Source organism: Plecotus auritus (genome assembly GCF_963455305.1).
Source record: "Plecotus auritus genome assembly, chromosome: 9".
NCBI lineage: Eukaryota > Metazoa > Chordata > Mammalia > Chiroptera > Vespertilionidae > Plecotus > Plecotus auritus.
This window is the reverse complement of record NC_137783.1, coordinates 91,828,041-91,850,513: the sequence shown is the minus strand read 5'-3', so window position 1 is coordinate 91,850,513 and position 22,473 is coordinate 91,828,041. Positions and strand designations below refer to the sequence as shown.

Sequence of the window (22,473 nt, the reverse complement as noted above, 5' to 3'; positions counted from 1 at the left end):
CTTCAGACTCTCACTAGAGGATTTGAGCCAGGCATGCTTTCTTAGGTTTAGTCATTATTAGGAAAATACACTGAGTGGCCAGATTACTATGATCTCTGAACGCATAATAATCTGGCCACTCAGTATATATATATTATACACACACACACACACACACATATAATATATATATACATATATACATATATAAACACATATGTGTGTGTGTGTGTGTGTGTATTAGAGGCCCGGTGCATGAATTCATGCATGGGTGGGGTCTGGCCAGCCTGGCCAAGGGGAGGGGACATGGGCGGTTGGCCGGCCTGCCTGTTGGTCGAACTCCTGGTCGAGGGGACAATTTGCATATTAGCCTTTTATTATAAAGGATATACACTGAGTGGCCAGATTATTATGCGTTCAGAGATCATAATAATCTGGCCACTCAGTGTAAATCAGGCATTCTAACCCAAACAGGAGCTACTTCTCAGCCTTCCCCCCTCTCCTAATAATCCAAATGGGGTTAACTTCCTTATTATTGGTCAATTTCATATAAGTGCTAGACCAGGGGTCCTCAAACTTTTTAAACAGGGGGCCAGTTCACTGTCCCTCAGACCATTGGAGGGCCGGACTATAGTTTAAAAAAAACAACTATGAACAAATTCCTATGCGCACTGCGGGCCCGGGACGAGTTGGCTGCTAAGCAGGACAGGCAGCGGCACCTGGCGGGCCGGATAAATGTCCTCGGCGGGCCGCATGTGGCCCACGGGCCGTAGTTTGAGGATCCCTGTGCTAGACAGTCTATGAGAGGAAAGCCACAAAAGTAGCTTCAGGTGCTTAGAAAGTAATTATTATTCTAGTTTTTGAGCCATTGTTTCAAGTATCTTATCACTAAGTGTGACTTTCTACTATTCCCATTGTCTTTCCCGAGCTACTTCTCCCCAGATTAGCCTAGTTGACCCTTCTCTGCCCTCATAAAACATAGTACTTCCCTTAAAGAGCACTTTTCACACTGGATTGCAATTGCTTGTCTGTCTTCCCTCCCTACTTTAAGTTCTGTGGTGCAAAGGTCTGTGCCAGTTTTGCATGGGAAAAGAGTTGGATACAGCATGAAGTCAATGTTACGGAACTCACTGGCTACATGAAAGTTCCCAGCATTGCCCTTCGCTGGTCTAAGTAAGCAGTTCACAGAGGTTACCCATAGGTGCCATGAGAGCAGCGACCAGGTTTCACTTTGCTCCCCTGGAATAACCAGCACCCAGCATAATGGCTAGCTCAAGGAAGATGTTTTAAAAAAAAACATCATCTTGAAAGCCTGGCCAGTGTGGCTCAATGATTGAACATTGACCTATGAATCAGGAAGTCACCATTGGATTCCCGATCAGGGTACATTCCCAGGTTTTGGGCTTCGTCTCCAGCAGGGGGCATGCAGGAAGCAGCCAAAGATTCTCTCTCTTCCTCTCTGAAATCAATAAAAACATACTTAAAACACATTTTGAAAATAAATGAATTAAAGCATGAGACTCCAAATAAAGTTATATAGAGAAGGGTTTTCTTCTTTTATTCATTCATTTACTCACTTACTATATTGAATACACTGTTTATGTCTAAGGGAGAAGATAGCAATTAGATACAAGGGAAATAATGGCTTACTTAACACAATTAGAAGAGGCATTTAACCTCACAGAGGGCAGGAGCGGGTGAGGAGTGAGGGCACTTGTCAGGAAGGTGGATGACCTGAGGAGCTAATGTTTATCTTGATTGTGTAAAAAGAAAAAACAAAAACCTAATAGTAAATGAAAGAAGTGAAGGGATGAAAGTGTATGGTGAGAATTCCAGGCCATGGGAAGTAGTTTAAGGTGCAAAGGCTCGCAGAGTACTGTACATTCAAGAAACTATAAGAGCCTGGCCGGCGTGGCTCAGTGGTTGAGCATAGACCTATGAACCAGGAGGTTACAGTTCGATTCCTGGTCAGGGCACATGTCTGGGTTGCAGGCTCCATCCCCAATAGGGGGCATACAGGAGGCAGCCAATCAATGATTGTCTCTCATCATTGATGTTTCTTTTTCCCTCTCCCTTCCTCTCTAAAATCAATAAAAATATTTTAAAAAAAGAAAACGAAAGAAAAAAGAAACTACAAGAGCACAGAGGGCCAGGTGGGAGTGGCAGGAGATGAGGCCCGAGAGGGAGAGGCCAGATTTCAGTGGCTTAGGGATCAGGTGGAGAATAGCTTCATCCTAAAATGACTAGAGGGTAGTTGAAGGGATGTAAGAGTAGGATGACATCATCAGATTTATTTTAGGAAGTCACCCCAGCTGGAAAATGGATTGGAGGAGATAAAAGGATAAAACCTGGGTATGAGAGATGAGGATGGCTTAGTCTGAGGTGCTGGTGGTGGGGATGCAATGGTCATCAGAGCTCTGAGGCAATGAGGGGGTGGGGTTGGAGAAGTATCTACTTGTTTTCAAACAGCTTGAGATAGAAACAACCAAACCATAGAAGTACAAGTAGGATGCCATTTTATTCCACATCAGCCATTTCTTTTCCTCTTCAGGCCTTTGCTGAAGGTTATTGACAGACATTGATCAGCATGGATGTGAGTGCAGAGGCCCAAGAGGCTCTGATTTGAAACCTTCTCCCCTGTGAGAACAATGAGTGGAAAGGAAAAGGGACTAGAGGCAAGAGATGGCAGTGAACTATCGGTGGACTGTATGTTATGCATAAAGATGCAGCTAAAGACAGTCTTCCCCTGGAATGAGCCGTCAGCAAAAACTAAAATTAGATCAAGGCTCTCCATTCCTGTGGTGTGTTCTAGAACCTTGGTGTGAGGAATTTGTAATTTGCAAAAGTATGTTCAGTATTATAATCATTTTATATTTGGAAGGCAAGCAAACGAAAACTACCTCTATTGTTTTGTGCTATAAATGAAAGGAGAGAATGCAGACAAAATCATCCTGGCTGTGGGATGTGCAAATATTCTGTGTGTATATGTGTCAGGGGCCTGGAGGAAAACTGGAATCTGCCTGGGGATTGGGGATGAGTAGCAGAGACATTATGCTTATCCAAGAGGAGAGGGATCCAGAAAGTTTGAGAAATAGTGAATTAAAGTCATATAAATACTTTGGTTATAAAGACCAAGAATTTATTTTATTATATTTTCTGCATTTGTTAAAATATAACATAAGCATCACATTTGACATCTATTACTCCAGACTTTGCGGAGGCCCCCGGGATCTAGAGACTAGGAAGACATCACCCTGTCCTCAGGAGTACATGATCTAGTAGAGAAGACAGACACAGGAATTACTAATACCTTAACATTATAGGCATCATAATAGAAGCACTTACAAAGAACGCAGGGTGAAGAGGGATTGATTTATAGTTGTTTATACAGTTCCTTATAGTTGTTAACATGAATCGACATTGGGGAACATGTATATCCCCATATAATAATATAAATATAAAAAAATCCTATAAAATCTAGAATCCTCACAGCTTCCCAGGAGGGGCACATTACCCAAGAGTAGATATGACTAAGGTCTACAAGGGTGAGATATAACTTGGCTAAGATATAAGTACTAGATGATCAAGGTCAGCAACCCCAGATCCAAAGGGACTCTAAGTTTAGCCTTTTTTGTGACAGCATATTAAATGTGCCTGTTTTTTTTGCTGTTGTTTTGTTCTTGTTAATCCTCTCCCAAGAATATTTTTTCCATGGATTTTTAGAGAGAGTGAAAGGGAGGGGGAAAGACAGAGAGAAACATCAACATGAGAGAGACACATTGATTGGTTGCCCCTCCCACATGCCCTGACCAGGGCCGGGGATCGAGCCTGCTACCAAGGAATGTGTCCTTGATGAGACTCAAACCAGGGACTCTTCAGTCTGAAGGTCAATGCTCTATACACTGAGCCAAACCAGCTAGGGCTGTTTTTTTTTTTGTTTTTTTTTTCTTAATAAAAAATTAAGATACAAGTTTAGGTTTCATTTCAGTCAACATTTTCAGAAATTGAAGCCTGAATAAATTTGTTCTTAAGCTCCAAAATATGTTCTTCTGACAATCTGTCTCCTATTTCATAGGTTCATCTTATAGATTTGCTGTGACTCAGAGGAAAGGCCAGGCTTGGGAACCAGAAAAACCTGGTTCAGATCTGGCTCAGGACTCACTGGCTATACTATCTTAGACAAGCATCAACATACTCTAGTCCTCAGTCCCCCATGTGGCACACTGGGGAAATAAGATTAAATAAGATGGACGTAAGGGCACCTGGCCCTGAGTAGGTGCTCTGGCTCTACCTCTACCACCACCACCATCTGAGCTACTATCGTTCACCTGAATTATTGAAAATGTTTTTCTTCATTCATTCTGGACTACTCTGATCTGTTCATTTCTGCATAGACAGCAAATGTGATTGCAACACCACATCCTATATAATCCTATATAATAAAAACCTAACATGCAAATAGACTGAAAGGTGGAACAACCAGTCACTATGACCTGCACTGACCACCAGGGGGCAGATGCTCAACATAGGAGCTGCCCCCTGGTGGTCAGTGTGCTCCCACAGGTGAAGCGCTGCTCAGCCAGAAGCTTGGCTCATGGCTGGCAAGAGCAGTGGCATTGGCGGAAGCCTTTCCCACCTCCATGGCAGCACTAAGGACCCCTTGGGGGGTGTCCCACTGCCTGCTTAGGCCCGCTCCCCAGGGGGGCCTAAGCCAAGGGGTCCTGGGCTGCCAGAGGGCAGAGGCTGGGCTGAGGGACCCTCCCCCCGGCCCAATGCACAAATGTTGTGCACCGGGCCTCTAGTTGAAAGATGAAAATCATCAATATGATTTATATTTTTTCCAAATGTAGCTCATGAGCCATTAGTGGGTTATAGAAACAATTTTGTGGATCACCAATGGCATTTAAAAAAACACACAGAATAAAATAGATCAGAATAGAAATATCAGCTTGCAATGCCATGAGCATAAGTATTATTACATGAAAGTTGTTTTCTCATTATGGGTCCTGTCAAAAATGTTTGAAGCCCTCTGGCCAATGATACCCTGAATGATATGACCCTGCCTCCTTCTTTACCCTCATTTCTCCTACTCTCCCAGTTCTCTGCTCTAGGCCCACACCAGCCTTCCTTAAATCCCACCAACACATGCTGTTTTACTCTTAGTCCAGTTAATGTCATCTACAAGGTCTCAGCTCAGACTTCACTTCTTCAGGCAAACCCCATGGTCGGTGTTTAATTATTCCGTTAATAGAATGATTCTGTGATGAATGGAAAGCTTCGCTGCTAGGCTGTCCTCACTCCTGTCCCTGTCACCTGACCCAGGCTAGCACGCAGGCGCTCCGTGGGATGAATGAAGCGATGAATCCACCAACCTATCAACCCCTGCTCTTGCCTGGTCTTCTTGTTTTCTTGATATTGGTTTTGTTTCTAAGCTTTGCACCAGATAAACTACAAGGGCTGTACTGTCTGCCATTTTAGGAACTTCTTAGAACTCCAGGCTTCTGATCTGCTAAGGATACATGAACGTGGTGTTCCTGTGCAGGCGGCTGAGCATTCGCTGGGAGGGGCAGGCTAATTTTCATCGGATTTTAGAGGGGTCTCTCCCCACCTGCTCCCAGGCGACATGGTTCTTTGATCATCTCACACCGCCCTTCGCCTCCCCAGGGGTCCCTGCGGCCATAGGCTCCGGACTCTGCTCGGCGCCCAGCCCAGGGGACCGTCCCTTCCCAGCCCCTCCGGTTAGGCCGACTGCACAGATCTCACGCTCTCCAGAGCACGCGTTCCCGCAGTCTGCGGAGGCGAGCCGGAGCGGCGGCAGGTGCCGGCGTCTCCGAGCCCGGGTGCAGCCCAGGGACGCTGTCCGCAACCCCCAGCCCCGGCCGCAGGCCTCTGCAGCCACCATCACAGGGAGGGAGGGTGCGCGGGAGGCGCGGCCTCAGGACGCGGACCCGCCCCCGCCGCTGGGGCCGCCCAGTCCGGCCCCGCAGTGCGATCGCCCAGCCGCGCCTCACCCGGTTCCGACTTCCCCTCCAGCCCGGCTCGCGCCTCGCTCCCCGCCGGCCACCCGTAGAGCCCGCGCCGCCCGCCGCGCTCGCAGAGGCCGCCATGGGCCCCGCGCGCTGGCTGGCGCTGGGCAGCCTCCTCGCCCTGGGCGCGCAGCTGGAAGGCCGGCTGGTGGGCGAGGAGGGCGCCGGCTTCGGCGAATGTGACCAGTTCTTCTACGCGGGGACCCCGCCCGAAGGGCTGGCGGCCGAGGGCCACGTGAAGATCTGCCAGCGCTCCGCGGGCACCGCGCGCTTCGCCACCCTGTACAGCACCGAGGACCGCATCCCCGTGTACTCGGCGTTCCGCGCCCCGCGCCCCGCGCCCGCTGGCGCAGAGCCGCGCTGGCTGGTGGAGCCGCAGGTAAGGGAGGTGGATCCCCAGCCCCGCGCTGGGGGTGCCTCCTGGGGCGCCTTGCCGCCACCGTGAGGGGTAGGACCGGGAAAAGCAGCCCGCACGCTCTCAGTGTCAGGGTCAGGAAACCCGGGTTTCGGATCCACCCACTGCAACCCTGTAGGTACAGCCTATCTTGCCCCTGTCAACGCCACCGCAGGAGCTCGGCGACATCCGAGCCTTCGCTTAAGCCGCAGGGGCCTGAGGTGGTTCTCTCTAGTTTCGCCTAGACGTCCGCAGGGCTTCATTCATTTCCTGAGTAGTGAGGGGCGTGAGAGCAGGGCCGCGGACACCCTTCAGATTAGCGGGAAGCCCAGGCTGGGAGCTCACAGGCCTTGGTGCGGGTCTTTGTCACAGTTTTTAGGCAGGAGGTGAGCATTTTCATGCCCATTTTGCAAAAGAGGAGATCCAGGCTCAGGAGGAAGAAGAGGCCTGGGGAAGGGAAGACCACCTGACTGGGAAGCTGGGGCAGGTCTCTTGGCTAGAAGTTCACTGCCCTTTCTACTAGGGAAAGCTGACTTCTGCAGAGGCCGCCTGAGCCTGAAGCCCTTCCCTTATGTACAGACATCCAATAAATTCTGTCTGAAGTTGTGTTGAGTTAGGACAATAAAATAAAGGTATAGGTTTTTAGGAATGCAATGGGATAGTTACAAATAACATGGAAACATTGACTACCTTCGGTTAATGCAAAGGACAAACCAGTTTTTCCTGACTCTTATGTCTATATTACTTGGAAATCATGCCCACTCCCAGGGTGTTCTGTCACGTTTGGGGAGAGTAACCAAACATTCCAAGAGGCCCCCAGAGGCCCTGCTGAACCTGACCGCATATGCTGCCCACCTCAGCTCAGCCAGCCTCCTCTCTCTACCCACCACCCGCCCCCCCCAATATATTTTTATTGATTTCAGAGAGGGAGAGGGAGCAAGAGCTAGAAACATCAATGATGAGAGAGAATCATTGATCAGCTGCCTCCTGCACGTCCCCCTGCACTGGGTGTGCCCTGACTGGGAATTGAACTGTTACCTGGTTCATAGGTTGACCCTCAACCACTGAGCCACATTGGCCGGGCTAGCCAGCCTCCCCTTTGGCCAGTTCTCCACCTCTCACCAGCCTCTCACCTACCTCTGCACCTGCCCCAGCTGCCAAGGCCACCCAGGTGACTGAGGAATTGAGCCACTCAGCCTGCCCATTCACGATGGCCTCACCTGTGCAGGACCACATGGGTGAACCGGAGACCTGATTTCAGGTGCTTCATTCAGAACCCTGGAGTGTAATCTCTGTAATCACATTCAGATATTTCTAGCGCTGAGAGTTTGCCCAGGTCTCAAGCAATCTGCACCTCAGTCTCCTTACCTTCTCCACCTCCATCCCACCTTCCTCCCCTGCTGATGTCAGAACCTCTGAGATCAGGCATGTGCAAACGCCTTTGTAAATTGGGCACACTTAGGACATACAGTATCTAAAGTTAGCTTGCCCCCCACTGCACCCCCTGTGCTCTCTCCATATCCTCCAGCTCATTGTGCATTGTGATTGTGGGCCTGTGAAGAAAAGAGACGATCCGGTTTTTACTCCTCGAGGATCTTGTGGACACCTCGGAAAGACAGAACATACATGCAGGGGAGGCACGGGAATACAGTTAGTAATCACCTACGGTGTGCCAGGCACTTAGGGTACCAGGAGAATAGCGTGTAGCTCTTGAACTCAAAGGCTTCCTGGTCTTCAGGTGAAGCATGCTGGGTGGAGAGGTGGTGTGGGTTAGTCCTTCCATTGACTAGCTGTAAACTTGGCGATAATTATAGGGTGGTTCTGAGAACTAAATAAGTTACTATATACAATGTTCTCGGAGAGGTGCTGGCACCTCTGTACTAGGTTATTATGACATAAGCAAACCCCATAATGTAATAAAGGTAAACAAAGTCCTATTATGTTTAATCTGCCTTGGAGGTGATAGGGAAAGCCCTGGGGTCAGGATGACATTTGTGCTGTGCTTTGCAGGATGAAGCAGAATTCAGAAGGGAGACGGCAGCAGGAAGGCATTCCAGAGCAGATTCAGGGATTAGTGATGAGCGTGGGGAGTGGTTGGGGCAGCTGTAAAGTGAGTGGATTACAGTCTACTCATGTTCAGAATGAAGGGGAATCATGGGAGGGAGGGGTCAGGTGTGAAGTAGTCATCAAGGAGAGCTTAGAGAGGCAGCAGTTATTGAAGGAGTCACAAAGGAGCAAGGGTCGGCAGAGAGGAAGTGGACAGAGCCTCACCTAAGTCTGGGCCTTTGCGGGTAGGGGTGGGTGATGAGGAATGGGACTAAGGAGGTAAAAGAGATTGAGGAAGGAGGAGAAATAGTTCAAGCGGCATCTCTGGAGGTGAGCCATACAGTGGTTTGGAGAAGTACAGGAGCCAGGGTTCTTAGCTGGGGAGGTCTGAATGGTCACAAGGTTGATGCCTACCCCTGCAAGATGGGCTTCGTCCCCCTTCCCTCCTTTCCCACTACAACTACAGGTCCACGGAAGTCAGGAGGGAGGGGAAGGAGCTGTGAGATGAGATGTGGGCAGCTCTGGAGCACACTGCAGCAAACCTGACCGCCCTCCCTGTGGCCAGCTCCCCAGGCCTGCCTCACTGCCGAGGTCCCCACTGCAGAAGGGTGCCCAGGGCTCTGTGTGGACTTCTGGCTGCTTCATAGCTATTTGAATACTGAGTCACCTGTGCCCACATCACCTTTTAATGAGGTTAGCATTACAGAGAGGCTGAGCAGACAGGGAGGAAGAGGTAGAGACGGAAGGAGCTGTAGGCTGGCCATTGGTAATGAGTCAGGCAGGGCTGCACTGGCCCTGGGGCTCCTTAAGCCCAATTTGGGAGCTCTTATGGCTGTCCTTCAGTTTCCCTTTGAAAAAACAGCTCCTAAGCCGAAAAGTGAGTCACTCTTGTGCTTAAAACCTTTAAAGTATTGGCTGCCCCACACCTACAGGACAAAGTTCACAAGGCCCCCCTACCCTGTCTCCAGCCCCAGGCTTGTTTCTGACTCCGCCCCATTCTCACTTGCCAGGTTCTAGCATTGTCCAGCTGCCTTGAGTGCCTCTCATAAACCATATTGTTTACTGCATCCATTTCTTTGCTCATGGTCATTATTCCTTTTGCTCCAAATGCCCTTTCTACACTGCCCCCATCTTGCTTCTCACTTCTCCCTCCCCTGCTCCATCCTTTAAAACTGCCAAGGTGTCACCTCTTTCAGAAAGAATGGCCCACCTGAGTTAGGTCCACCTCTCAGTGCTCCTATAATTTCTCTATTGCTGTACTTACCACATTGTTTTAGAATTACCTGCTTATGTGTCTGTCTCCCCAGTGTGAGCCCCTGAGGACTGCATTTTATTCATGCTTGTATTCTGAGTACCTAGAATGTACAAAGCACTCAATAACTATTGAATAACATAATTTGATACTAGGGTCAATCAGGCAGCAGGTGAGAGGGTCAGCTGGAGCTTTCTTGGGGGGAGCTTACTGCTTCAGAAGCTTGTCCTGTCACTGGCCAGCAGCCACTGTTACAGACACGTTCCATGTGCAGAGCTGGAACCTTCCTCTGTCTACCCATCATTCCTAGTGCTACCCCAAATGATCTGGGTCTCTGCTCTGGATGACAGCTCTTTAGTGTCAGACACAGGAGCCCATGTCTGCCCACACTGGAGGAATTTAAATGGGATCTATGAGGAACAGAATGAGAACTTTAAAATGAAGCAGAGAGCCCTAGCCAGTTTGGCTCAGTGGATAGAGCGTTGGCCTGTAGTCTGAAGGGTCCCAGGTTTGATTCCAGTTGAGGGCACATGCCCAGGTTGCAGGCTTGATCCCCAGTGTGGGGTGTGCAGGAGGCGGCCAATCAATGATTCTCTCATCATTGATATTTCTGTCTTTCTCCCTCTCCCTCTCTGAAATCAATTAAAAAATATATACTATCTAATAAAGAGGGAATATGCTAATTGACCATCACTCCGTCACAAAGATGGCTGTACCCACAGCTGAGGCCAAGTTCCCATAAGGAGCCTTAACACGCAATCAGCAGGGACCTGAGGCTACGCCCTCCCCCACCCGGCAGGGCTTGACAGGGGACCTCAGGCCATGACCCCGCCTGGCGGGGCTTGACAGGGGACCTCAAGGTGCGCTTCCTGTCCTGGTGCTGGGCTAGGGGACCTCAGGCTGCTCCCCCTGCCCCAGTGCCAGGCCAGGGGACCTCAGGCCACGCCCCCCACCAGGTGGGGCTTGACAGGGGACTTCAGGCCACGCGCCCCACCCCGGCACCAGGCCGGGGGGACCTCTGACCACACCCCCCGCCCGGCGGGGCTTGATGCAGGACCTCAGGCTGCACCCCCCCGCCCCAGCACTGGGCCAGGGCACCTGAGGCTGCGTCCCCCTGCCTGGCTGGGCTTGACAGGGGACCTCAGGCCATGCCCCCCACCCAGTGGGGCTTAACAGGGGACCTCAAGGTGCACCCCGAGTGCTGGGTTGGGGGAACTCAGGCCACACCCTCCACCCAGCGGGGCTTGACAGGGGACCTCAGGCCACGCCCCCACCCCAGCACTGGGCCAGGGGACCTGAGGCTGCACCCCGCTGCCTGGCTGGGCTTGACAGGGGACCTCAGGCCATGCCCCCCACCCAGCGGGGCTTGACAGGGGACCTCAAGGTGCACCCCCAGTGCTGGGTCAGGGGAACTCAGGCCTCACCCCCACCCAGCGGGGCTTGACGGGGGACCTGAAGTTGCACCGCCCTGCCAGTGGGGCTTGATGGGGGACCTGAGGCTGCGTCCCCCACCCAGCGGGGCTTGACAGGGGATCTCAGGCCGTGTCCCCCACCTGTCAGGGCTGGACGGAGGACCTAAAGGCATGCCCCCAGACCCGGTCTGGGCTGGGGGACCTCAGGCCACACCCCCCCGTCCTGGCGCCAGGCCAGGGGACCTGAGGCTACGTCCCCTGCCTGGCAGGGCTTGACAAGGGTGGGACTGGTCGGGTCTGGATCTAGCCCAGTTGCGGGGGGCCAGCCGGGTCTGGGTCTCATGTGATTTTGAGGTGCATGTGGGTGGGCAGGGACTTGACTCTGGGTGCCGTGGTGAGCCTCAGACTCTGACAGGAGAAAGGTTTTCATATATATTTTACTAATTTTCTTTCATCTCTGTCACTTCTATTATAGAGAAAGGGCAAATGGCAATATTGAATTATTTCCTCTAATTAATGCCCTTTTAATGTGCACAAATTTCGTGCACCAGGTCACTAGTATGTGTGTATATATAATTTGATACTAGGGTCAATCAGGCAGCAGGTGGGGGATGTGGTCTGAGGTCCCCCCAGCCTGGTGCCGGGGTGGGGGGCGCGGCCTGAAGTCCCCTGTCAAGCCCCACCTGGTGGGGGCGTGGCCTGAGGTCCCCTGGCCTGGCACTGGGGCAAGGGGAACAGCCTGAGGTCCCCTAGCCCAGCACCAGGACAGGAAGCGCACCTTGAGGTCCCCTGTCAAGCCCTGCCAGGCGGGGTCATGGCCTGAGGTCAATTAGTCTGGTGAGCCCCAGACTCTGACAGGAGAAAGGTTTTCATATACATTTTACTAATTTTCTTTCATCTCTGACACTTCTATTATAGAGAAAGGGCAAATAGCAATATTGAATTATTTCCTCTAATTAATGCCCTTTTAATGTGCACAAATTTCATGCACCAGGTCACTAGTATGTCTGTGTGTGTGTGTGTGTATATATATATATATTTAAAATGAAGCAGAGAAAACAGCTGCCTTAGGTTTTATGTGGAATGTGGTCACCTTTAAATTGAGAATGGGGAGAAGGTGAGAGAGGGAGAGAAAGAGAGAGAGAGAGGAAGAGGAGAGACGAGAAGAGAAAATGCGTTCCTGTTAGCATGATGCCAATAGTGTGGAGGTTTCTAGTCAAGACTCTAAGACTCCAGAGACCTGAGACCTGGGTTCTGGTTTAGTACAGGGAGACTCAAACCATTTAGTTTCTCAACTCCTTCCCGTTTAGTGGGAGACTTTGTGGATGAGGTGCCAGTGATGCCTTTCTGAAGTACATTGTCAATTCATGCCAACATATAAGACTATCATTTTATAAACACGAATACTAGAAGTATCTGGTTTTATATTCCAATTATTTCAACTTACAAAAATACTGTGAGGTAGGTATCATTTTCTTCATAGTAGAGATGAGGCCCAGTGAGGTCATTTCAAATCTTAGTAAATGTATGTGAACGGTTGTTACAGCTTAGAACCTTAAGTTCTTGACCTTTAATTTCCACCAGTGGCTTCTTGCTTACACACCCTGAAACTGTTAGACACACTGTCTAATTTATTCCAACATCAGGCCTCTTCTCAGTGTGTCAGAGAACAAACAGATAGAAGACATCATACACTTAATTTTCTGTGTAGGGGATGCAGCAAATGGGACGATTCTGATTCTTCTTATTTAAGAGACTCAGGTTCAGGTCCCTGCTCTGCCGTTTACAGGCCACGTGACCTTAAATTCTTCCAGTCCTATTTTTCTGACCTGTTCATTGAAGGTAATAACAAGTGTTAATTTCATGAAGTGGTTGTGACAAATAAACATGACAACACATAAGCATGTAGCATAGTACCTGGAAAATGATATGGTCTTAGTAAATATTCACATGCATACTTTATTAAGGTCTTACTCTAAAAGGTGTTAGACATACACAAATGTGCGTGCGTATACACACACACACACACACACACACACACACAAATGAATGTTGGAATAGGTGGCTCCTGCAATTCTATAAATATTTCCTACACTGTAAAATAGCCATCTGTGTATCTTCTCAAATGCAAGGCATGTGTCCCAGATTCCCATAACAGGTGCTCAGAAAGTGCAAGGTGGAGATTGATGGAGTGGAAGATTGAGTGGATGGATTTAGGTAACTGAAAAAACAAAAACAAAACAGGTGCCAGAAATACCTCCACCCTCCCTGTCCTGATCAACCAAGAGGTGTGTTGTTACAAAACAAGCAGCGAGCAATTACATTCCAATCTATTATGCTGAGCCTGGGTCAGGCTGAGCACCTGGCTGGAAGGGATTCCTCTGTCTGTCGCTCACAATTTCTTCTTTACTGGAGTGCAAATAGCAAAAAACAGGAGGCACGCGGGCTGTTCTTCATTGCATTTTTCTCCCTTTCTGACTTTTTTTAATCTCTGAATTCAGTGTTTCCATTTGATTTGCGATTATTTTCAGGAGCAAGTTAAGGTACTTGCCCTATATTGGCAGAACATTGTAGGACATTTTGTCCTGCAACAGTCCAGGGGTGGCAGATCTGTACATCATTCTTTCAGTTCAGACTTAAAATTTGGACAGTCCAGGAACGGAACTATTGTTTATTGATCCCTTACTAGGTGCCAAGGTCTTCACAAATTAACTCATTTATACAACTCCACGTTTTATGGTTGTTATGCTCCATGTTTTGTAGTTTAGGAAACTGAGCTTCAGAGCGGTTACATAACTTACCCAAGGTCACACAGCTGCTAGATGGCAAAGACTGGATTGAAGCCTATGGCTGCCCAGCCCCAAAGTTCTTAGCCCTCTTTCTACTCCGTCTTGCTGTCTTCCAATCATAATGCCAGTGTTTTCTCCAGCTTCCAAATTGACTGACTAGATTTGTTAGTTTATTTTTTATTTGGCTGAATTGATCCAGTTCTTTGGATGATTTGCGGCTTTCCTTCTAACATACCCTTCTGAAAATCCCACCTTCGCATTGTTGTTAGCTCATTTATAGTTCATGGTGATTGAATGGTGCTTTCCTTGAGACACAAAGATTTTGTTCTTTGGTTTTCAAATTTCTCTTCCTTTTACACTGTTGGCTTGACAAGTGAAAATTGGAAAAAATAAGTCCTCCCACTTGCCAGTAGCTGTCACTTCCAGTGGTCTGGTCTTGCTCCTAGAATTACTGTTAGTTCGAGAATGTTTTCTCCTTCAAGTGGCATATCATGTCTCCTGCTTGGTCACATGCCCTTTTGTTCCATAGGACCTGGCATCTATGGCAGCGATAATTGGTTGCCTGCTGATATATCTACTGCGGCCACTGAAAGGAAGGGGGAATAAAGAAGAAACCACCACATAGGGTGAACCAAATATAGAAGCACCACTTAGTATTCCAGGCATTTACTTCCGTGCCTGATGGAAGTGTGGTTCAATCAAAAGAGTCTAGCTGAGGGCATTTTATATTTTTAATCAAAACCGAAAATAAGGGTACATTTTGTTTTGCTGAGTAAACAGAGAGCTGGAATAGTGTTCGGAAATGTCAATTAAATGACATGTTCCCATTGACTTGCACCTTAATTGTAAGGATTATGGTCTTGAGTTTTGACTGACCTTCACTTGGCAGGACTACCTAATGCTCTCACAAAGCCCTGGAGCCTCCATTGGTTAATTCATCAACAAATGTTTATTCCAGGACCTGCTATGTGCCAGGCACTGTTCTGGGCCCTGGGAATAGATCAGTGACTCAGACAAAAATCCCTACTTTCATGGAGCTTAATATCTAACTGAGGACATAGGTGATAAGATAAATAAAAGGCATAGCTTAGTAAATAGTAAAATGTACGAAGGAGAAAAATAAAGCACAGTAGAAGGATATGAGTTACCAAGGAAAAGGTGACTCTGTGTACAGACCCAAACGAAGTGACAAAACCAGACATGCAGGTATCTGGGGGAACGTTGTTCGGTTAGAGCGAACAGCAAGTGCAAAGGCCCTGGGGCCTGAGTGTTCCTCCGTATTTGAAGAGGCCAGTGCAGCTATAGAAGGATAAATGAGGTGAGTGGCAGGAGATGAGGTCAGACAGGTGGGGCGGGAGATGGTAGATCATTTAAGGCCTCTGGACTATATGTAGGAAATTTGGCTTTTACCCCGTGTGAGACATGAAGCCACTGTACCAGCTTTGAGCAGAGAGTTTTGATGTGACCTGACTAACATTTTAATATCAACATTTTGCTTGCCATATTGAGAACAGACTGTATGGGTTTCAGGACAGAAGCAGAGACCAGAAAGGAGATTTCAATAATCTGGCAAGAGGCAATGGTGGCTTGGACCAGGGTAGTGGCAGTCTAGTTCTGGATTTATTTTGGAGAAAGAGCCAAGAGTCTTTGGGGTGAGAGAAAGGAAGGAGTCACAGATGACTCAAGGACTTTGGCTAGATGACTGGAAGAATAGCATAGCCATGAATAAGATGAGGATCCTGAAGGGGAAGCTGGTGTGAGACAAGCTAAGTGTGAGATGCCTTCAGGGTTCAGTGGAGCTTCTAGGGCTCGCTGGGTACTTACCACATACTGGGCACTGTCCTAGGCATTTCCCCCTCCACATGTAATCTCAATCTTCACAACAACCATAGCAAATGGGTGCGATTATTATTATCCTCTTTCGGCAGAGGAAGAAACTGAGGCACAGAGAGGTTCAATTATTCCATTTTCTGTGGAGCTAGGAAGTGCTGGAACTGGAGTTTGAACTCAAGTTGCCTGACACTAGAGAACATATGCAGCTGCCTCTGTTTCCGAACCCATTAATGTATTAGCAGAACTCCTCGTTAGCTCTCCTGAATGAAGTTCCTCTTTCGAAAGTTCACACATTCATTTTCTAAGATTTTATAGAGCATCATAGCTTCATGCCAATGAATGCCAGATGCTCACAGCCTCAGGTGTACCTTCGTGCTGCATGGGCTGAGGGTGCTGTTGCCCTCTTTTGCAATTTTGCTCTATCCTCACCTGTGCTGAGCACTTCCTATGGTGGTTGTGCTCTCAGACATTCTCCATAAGGCACCAGATTGGGGTGGAGGGGAGTGGATCATTTAAAAACTCTGTCAAACAACAAGTATTGTCCCCTGGTTCAGTGAATGTGACAGGAATAAAGGAGGTACTTGCACCTGTGGGGGTGTAGACCTATTGCTCCTGGAGGTGGGTTGGGTACAGTACCTGAGCCTGAGGTGAGCCCAGCTCCTGACCAGATGCCAGTTGCCCGAGGGGAAGGAGCTGGCAAACCATGTCCTGCACAGATCCTCCTCTGGAGCAGAGGTAGAGGCCCCACTCACCCATCCTTCAGCCCCAGTCAGTTCAGGAGCCCCTCCCATGCACCCAGCCGGTTTCCCCAGGGAAGTTAAGTCAGCTGACAGCACATTCTGAAACAGCCCAGTAAAGCAGGAAGCCCCACTTTGGGCCAGAAGAGGGCCTTTGCTCCAACTCAGACCACCCAGCCTCCTGAAAGTGTGGAACTCCCTTCCCCTTTATGACTGGTAGTAACCGGAAGTCCCTCCCCTGTGCAAGTCCTTATGTTGTAGGCGGCAGGGGCAGCACCAGATGTCTGACTGGTGGGGTCAGACCAAACCTGGGTTCAGAACCTTGGCACTTGGGTTCTGGGCTAGGAAAGAATTCAGAGCAAGACCCAAACTGTAAGAGAACATTTATTGGATAAATTACAGAGGTAGAAAAAGTAATTCCTAGAAGAAATGGGCTTAGCAAACAAATTCCAGAGGTAAAGGAAGGCCCATTGGAGCTTGGGAGTGAGGAAGCTAATGGTAACTTGCCAGGGGGAGGGAAGGGAGAGGCAGGAGCTTGCTCCCGGAGGGAGAATGCACTGGTCCTCTGTCCTAAGGGTTTTCAGGGTGTAGATTTTAGGGGAGGTCCCAGGGGAAGATCTCAATAGAATATTCAGTAGTTTTCCAGGTGTGTGCTTTCAGGGTTGTGGGCTCTGCTGTTTGATTGATCGGTGCCAGGGCAGGGGGTCAGTATTCAATGCAGCTGGTCTTGATGTCACCTGTGGCAGGTTTTGTTGCTTCTCTGGACCTGGAGCTGAAATACAACTGAGGCCTAGATGTTATCTCTAGGGAGGAAAGGCCAGGGAGGGGGTCCAAACCGAATGACCAGCAATATGCTAGGGGAGGAAAAGTCACCCTGGGGAGAGTTCCCACCCTACAATTGATTGTCCATTGCTAGGCACCTGGAAGTTCCCACCCAGATGACCTTCTGTACCTGGCCCATCATTTCTGCTCTGTTCCTGTCTGTCTAACTGCCTACAATACTTACATCTGTCATAATTCCAGGTTACCTGGCTTCCACCCAGCATGGTAAATGAGCCTTTGCTGTGTGTTTGGGAGATAGCAATGTTGCTTTCAGGAAATCTCCTGGCCATTATCTTAGTATTTATAACTTCTTAGTGAAGAAGTTGATCCACACACATCACTTTGTTGAACCAACTGACCACGATACATGATTGAACAGGGACCATGTGAGGAAATGGCCACTATTTATATTTCTGAAAGATTGGGCATCCACCATGGTCTCAGGACACACGGAGACTTGGGGGAAGGAAAGTAGAGTTTATGAATCATGAAAGGCCTTTCCTCATTCTTGGCTTTCTCTACCACATCTGTACCCTGGTACCCTGGAAGGCTCCTTCATGTCTGAGTGGTCCGTTTGGGATGATTGATGCCTTGCTTCTGCACCTCAGCTGGGCAGACTTCACCCCTGCAATCCCTACCATGTGCACTCTGAGGTCTGAGCTCCCATCATCTTTGTCCAGGCCTCTCTGCAAAACAGCTTCCTGCCTGGTTAGCCCCTGCCGCCTGGGTCTCTCCTAGCCTTTCTTCACTGGGAGCCAGGAAAATCCTCTCCAAGCACTAATTTCATCATGTCTCCAACCATCTCACTAGAAATGCTTGGGGACTCCCCACTTTCCTTTAGATAAAGATAAGCCCTTATCATGGTCTCCAGAGTCCTTCCTGCTCTGTCTCCCTTTCCCCTCCCTGCCTTATCTGGCGTCACAGACCTTGTCAGGCTTTTACCTCTAGCCACTTGGGCTTATTTATGAGTTTGTTTTAAAAGAAATTTTTTATTTTTTGGTTTAAATTTCCATCATAAGGACTTTGTACCTGCTAATTTTTTGTTGTTGTTTGTTTATTGTCTTCCATGGTATTCCCAACTAGGTCAACCACCGGGAATACGCACCAAACATACCTTTTTGTTGCTAGCATGTTGCAATTATACATTTATTTGTATGACTAATTGACTCCCACCCAACTAGACTCTAAGGACCATGAGGGCAGGGCCCAGGGCTCTAGTTGCTCCCTATTGAATCCTCATTGTCTAACTCAGGGGCCAATAAACTTTTTCTCTAAAGGGCCAAATAGTACATATTTTAGGCTTTGCAGGCCACATAGTCTCTGTTGTAATTATTCAGCTGGGCTGTTTGAGCACAGAAACAGCCACCGACAACACATAAATGAATGATTGTGGCTGTGCTCCGAGGGAACCCTATGAAAGCAGGTGGTAGGCTGGATTTGGCTCACCTGGTCTCACATGATGCCATCACTTAGTAAGTGGTTTGCCAACCCCTGGTCTCACATGATGCCATCACTTAGTAGGTGGTTAATGTTGAGTGTTGAGCACTCAGCAAATATGAGTTGAACATTGATTGTGAAATTTGAAGGCTGTATAATCCTATTCCTATTAAGGCATGGCAGCCCTAGATCTAGACCTTTTCAACTAACCTTTTTAATGTGCTTGCGGTTGTCATTATTTATAACATTTAGGGTTTTTCGGATTATACAATTAATGTATGCTTATGATAAAAAATTTTTTGAGCATTTTGGAAGTATATAAAGAAAAAGATATAACTTCTTACAGATACAGTTTGTGAATGTATGTGTGTGCTAACATTCCAGAAATTTCCATCATTCAGAGACACATGTATGTTTGCATACCCTTTATTTAGTCAACAAGTTTCAGCACATGCTTTTGGACTCTGAAGCAACATATAACAAGCTCAGAAACAACCAACACACCCCTGGAGTCAGAGAGTGAAGGGGCTCTTTTGATAAATACAGTTTATTTCATTTAGAAATAGAAGACCTAGGGATTCGAATGCAAAGTCCAGTTCATCACATTTTTCTTTCAAGTTTATGTCACATATTGCTCATGGATGGCTTGAATTAATCCCGCCTTCTTTCCCCTTCCCATGTTTCTGAGCAGAGGTATCCTTTTCCTCTTATAGGAGACAGAGGCCCAGGGAGTCACTGTCTGCCCAAAGTCACAAGGCCAGTAAATGGCAGGGCTGACAGGTGCCTCATTTCTAAGCTGGTGTTCGATTTCTAATTCCAAGCCCTGCTCTTGTATAGTCCATGTTTAGAGGAATTGAAGAAGAGCCACATTCCAAACACCCAGGAGAAAAGTTAAAGAAATGGAAATGATTTTGTCTGAGGGCAGACTTACTAGCCTCAAATGATATTTATTACACAACATGGAGCAGATGCTGTCTCTTTTGTGCTTAAGAAGATATAAACTTTAGCACTTGAGAAGGGTTTAGGTTGTATGCAATGAAACCATTTCCTACAGTGAGTTATTATGCCATGGAAAAGGGTCTGAGGGCTAAGACCCCTTCTCAAGTGATCTTTTTTTAAAAAAATCTTTATTGTTGAAGGTATTACACATGTCCCCCTTTTTTTCCCATTGACCCCTCCCTCCATCACACCCATAGTGATCTTCATAGTGAAGGGTAAATTTTGCCAACAGCCTTTGGAAAAAGGCTGTCTGTATAGCTGTAATCTTGTATGGAGACAGGCTAGGAGCCCTTCCCAGTTTTCAGGTGAAGGTGAGTCCATAATCGAGATGACAGTGGTGTCTTGCAGGCTGCAGTTCCGTGCCCAGGTAGCTCACTGACTAGGCTTGTTACTGCTGTTGCTTTTGCTGCTGTCAATTTTGGGTACCATTCTGTTCCTCCAGTCCAGACACAGGCCAGTGCCCGTGTGTTTCCTCTGGTTCATTTACATAATAAATGTGTTCATAGCCAATCAGAGACAAGAGTTTATCATAAATTTGTTCTCTTTTCTATTAATGAATTGGGTTTAAGAGATAGGCATGGAATTACAGGGATCTTCAGCGACAAGAACAAGCTGCCCCTGTTTATTATCTGTTCATTCATTTATTCATTCCTGATCAGCAGGTCTAGAAGTTTAGCATAGCAAAGGATGAGTAGTCAGACGTCTAGCTGCTGATTGATACTTTTATCAGTATTGTCATTATCATCATCAGCAAAACCATTTATTGAGTTCTCAGGACTAGGCCAAGAAATACAGTCTAAGACATGGTCCTGGAGCAAGGCCCTGCCCCTGACTGCAGATGTCCTGTTTCTTAGTTGAGAAGGCAGATCATGACCAGGAGTGGTTTACTTGCCTCTCTCTCATTAGACTATTAGTTCTGAAGGGCCAAAGACAGAAACAGAGAGGTTAAGAAATGGGTTTTGTAGAGGGACAACATGGGGTTGTGTCCCAGCTCTGTCACTTACCAGCTATGTGACCTTGAAAATGTTACTGAATCCCATGGAGCTCAGTTCCCCATCTGTGGCGTGGAGCCAATAGATTGTCCCTATTCTGCAGAGGAGTTAGGACGATGCAGTATGGCAGTGTGTGCAAGAGGCACTCTGCATTGTGTCTACAAATTCATTAAGTATGTTGAATAAACAAGTAACCTTTGCTATGCCTGCCTTGGAGGTCACCAGAATGAAGGTTACCATGCTTCTAGGTCTGACCCTGTATTATTCCTGAAATGGGTCCTTGGTCCATCTGGGAAAGAGAGAGGTCAGACTCCCAAAGTGGCCAAATAGGAGAAGAAAAATACAGGCCTCACCAAGTGACAGATGTAGTACATCCACTGCTTTGTCAATGTTGTGACCACCTTTAGCAAAAAGGAGGGCCTCAATGCCAACTCTGAAGACTTTTGTGATCCTGGCTTTCTCTAACAAAACCACTTAGCCTTGTCAAAACAACAAAAATCCCCATTCCTGCTCCATTGCCACCTTCCCTGTGACTGGTCTCAGCTTTTTCTCTACGTTCAGTTGCTCCGGAACTATTCTCTGTGTTACTTTTTCTCCTAATACATTCTCTGAATGTGGTAGAAGTTCTTCCTCTCTGTCCCATGGGGCATTCCTCTGATCTGTTCCCAGACTTCTTGGACCATGGCAACCTTGTATCTTCATTTGTTCCGAGATTTAATCCAGGTGTCTAGAAGGTTCCATGCCTACAAGGTTCCTGCCCCAATTCTCACAGCGGGCTTAGTGAGTTCTCATAAGAACAGGACTCCTGTTGTTTCAGGCTTGTTGGTACATGAATCATAAGCTTACCCAACCTTATTTGGGTGAAGGGCAGGGCTGTTGTAGGAACAGGCACAGAAACAGATTCACAAAGGCCTGAAAGGAACCAGAGCTGGGAATTGTCTACAAAACCAAATGGTCCCACTTAGTCTCCAGGGTCCTTCTTCCACGCTCCGTCTTTTTTTTTTTTTTTTTTTTTAAATATATTTTTATTGATTTCAGAGAGGAAGGGAAGGAAGAGAGAGACAGAAACATCAATGATGAAAGGGAATCATTGATTGGCTGCCTCCTGCACACCCCCTACTGTGGACCGAGCCTGCAACCTGGGCATGTGCCCTTGACTGCAATGGAACCCGGGACCCTTGAGTCCACAGGCCAACACTCTATCCACTGAGCCAAACCGGTGAGAGCACCACCTTCTGTCTTCTACCTGCTTTCTCATGGACCATCCTGGCTGTCAACCCTAAACTGCATCTAGCACCTCTCACACCCTGACTCTTGTCAGTCGCTGAGTTTCTTAGAAAACCCGAGAGAGTCATCTGGTTGGTTGCTGGCTGGATTGGCTGTCCCTTGGTTGTGACTGGCAAGGCAAGGAGTGCTTAGGTAGGGTCATGCAGTAACAAGCGCTGCTCTTTCAAAGGTAGCGTCAGAACTGCTCAGTGAAGTCAGAAGTAAAAGTTGACTGTGGCACATTGATTGACAGGGGCTGGTATACCTGGCAATTGGCTGGGAGAGCCCAGAGTGGGCAGCCAGATTAGACTACTTGAGGGACCCGTTCTGTGTACCATCCATGCATGTAATCCTTGCTACCAATGCCCTGAGGTGGCTGTGACCTCCCAGGACTGGGTGAGTTGGGTTCTTAGGAAAGATCTCACTGTAGCTATATCCTGGCAGGAAATAGATGGAACTCTCAAAGAGCTGAACCAGCAGAATTGAATG

At 47.9% G+C, this 22,473-nt stretch overlaps 1 protein-coding gene across 1 annotated transcript in view; it reads left to right on the top strand.

Moving 5' to 3' along the window:
• The first annotated feature begins 5,785 nt into the window (after nucleotides 1–5,785).
• ENDOD1 (endonuclease domain containing 1) overlaps nucleotides 5,786–22,473 on the top strand; it is a 39,257-nt gene continuing 22,569 nt past the window's right edge. Inside the window, exon 1 of the mRNA XM_080641769.1 lies at nucleotides 5,786–6,384. Within this exon, the coding sequence (XP_080497895.1) occupies nucleotides 6,085–6,384 (300 nt within the window). The 5' untranslated portion in view covers nucleotides 5,786–6,084. The remainder of the gene's footprint in view (nucleotides 6,385–22,473) is intronic.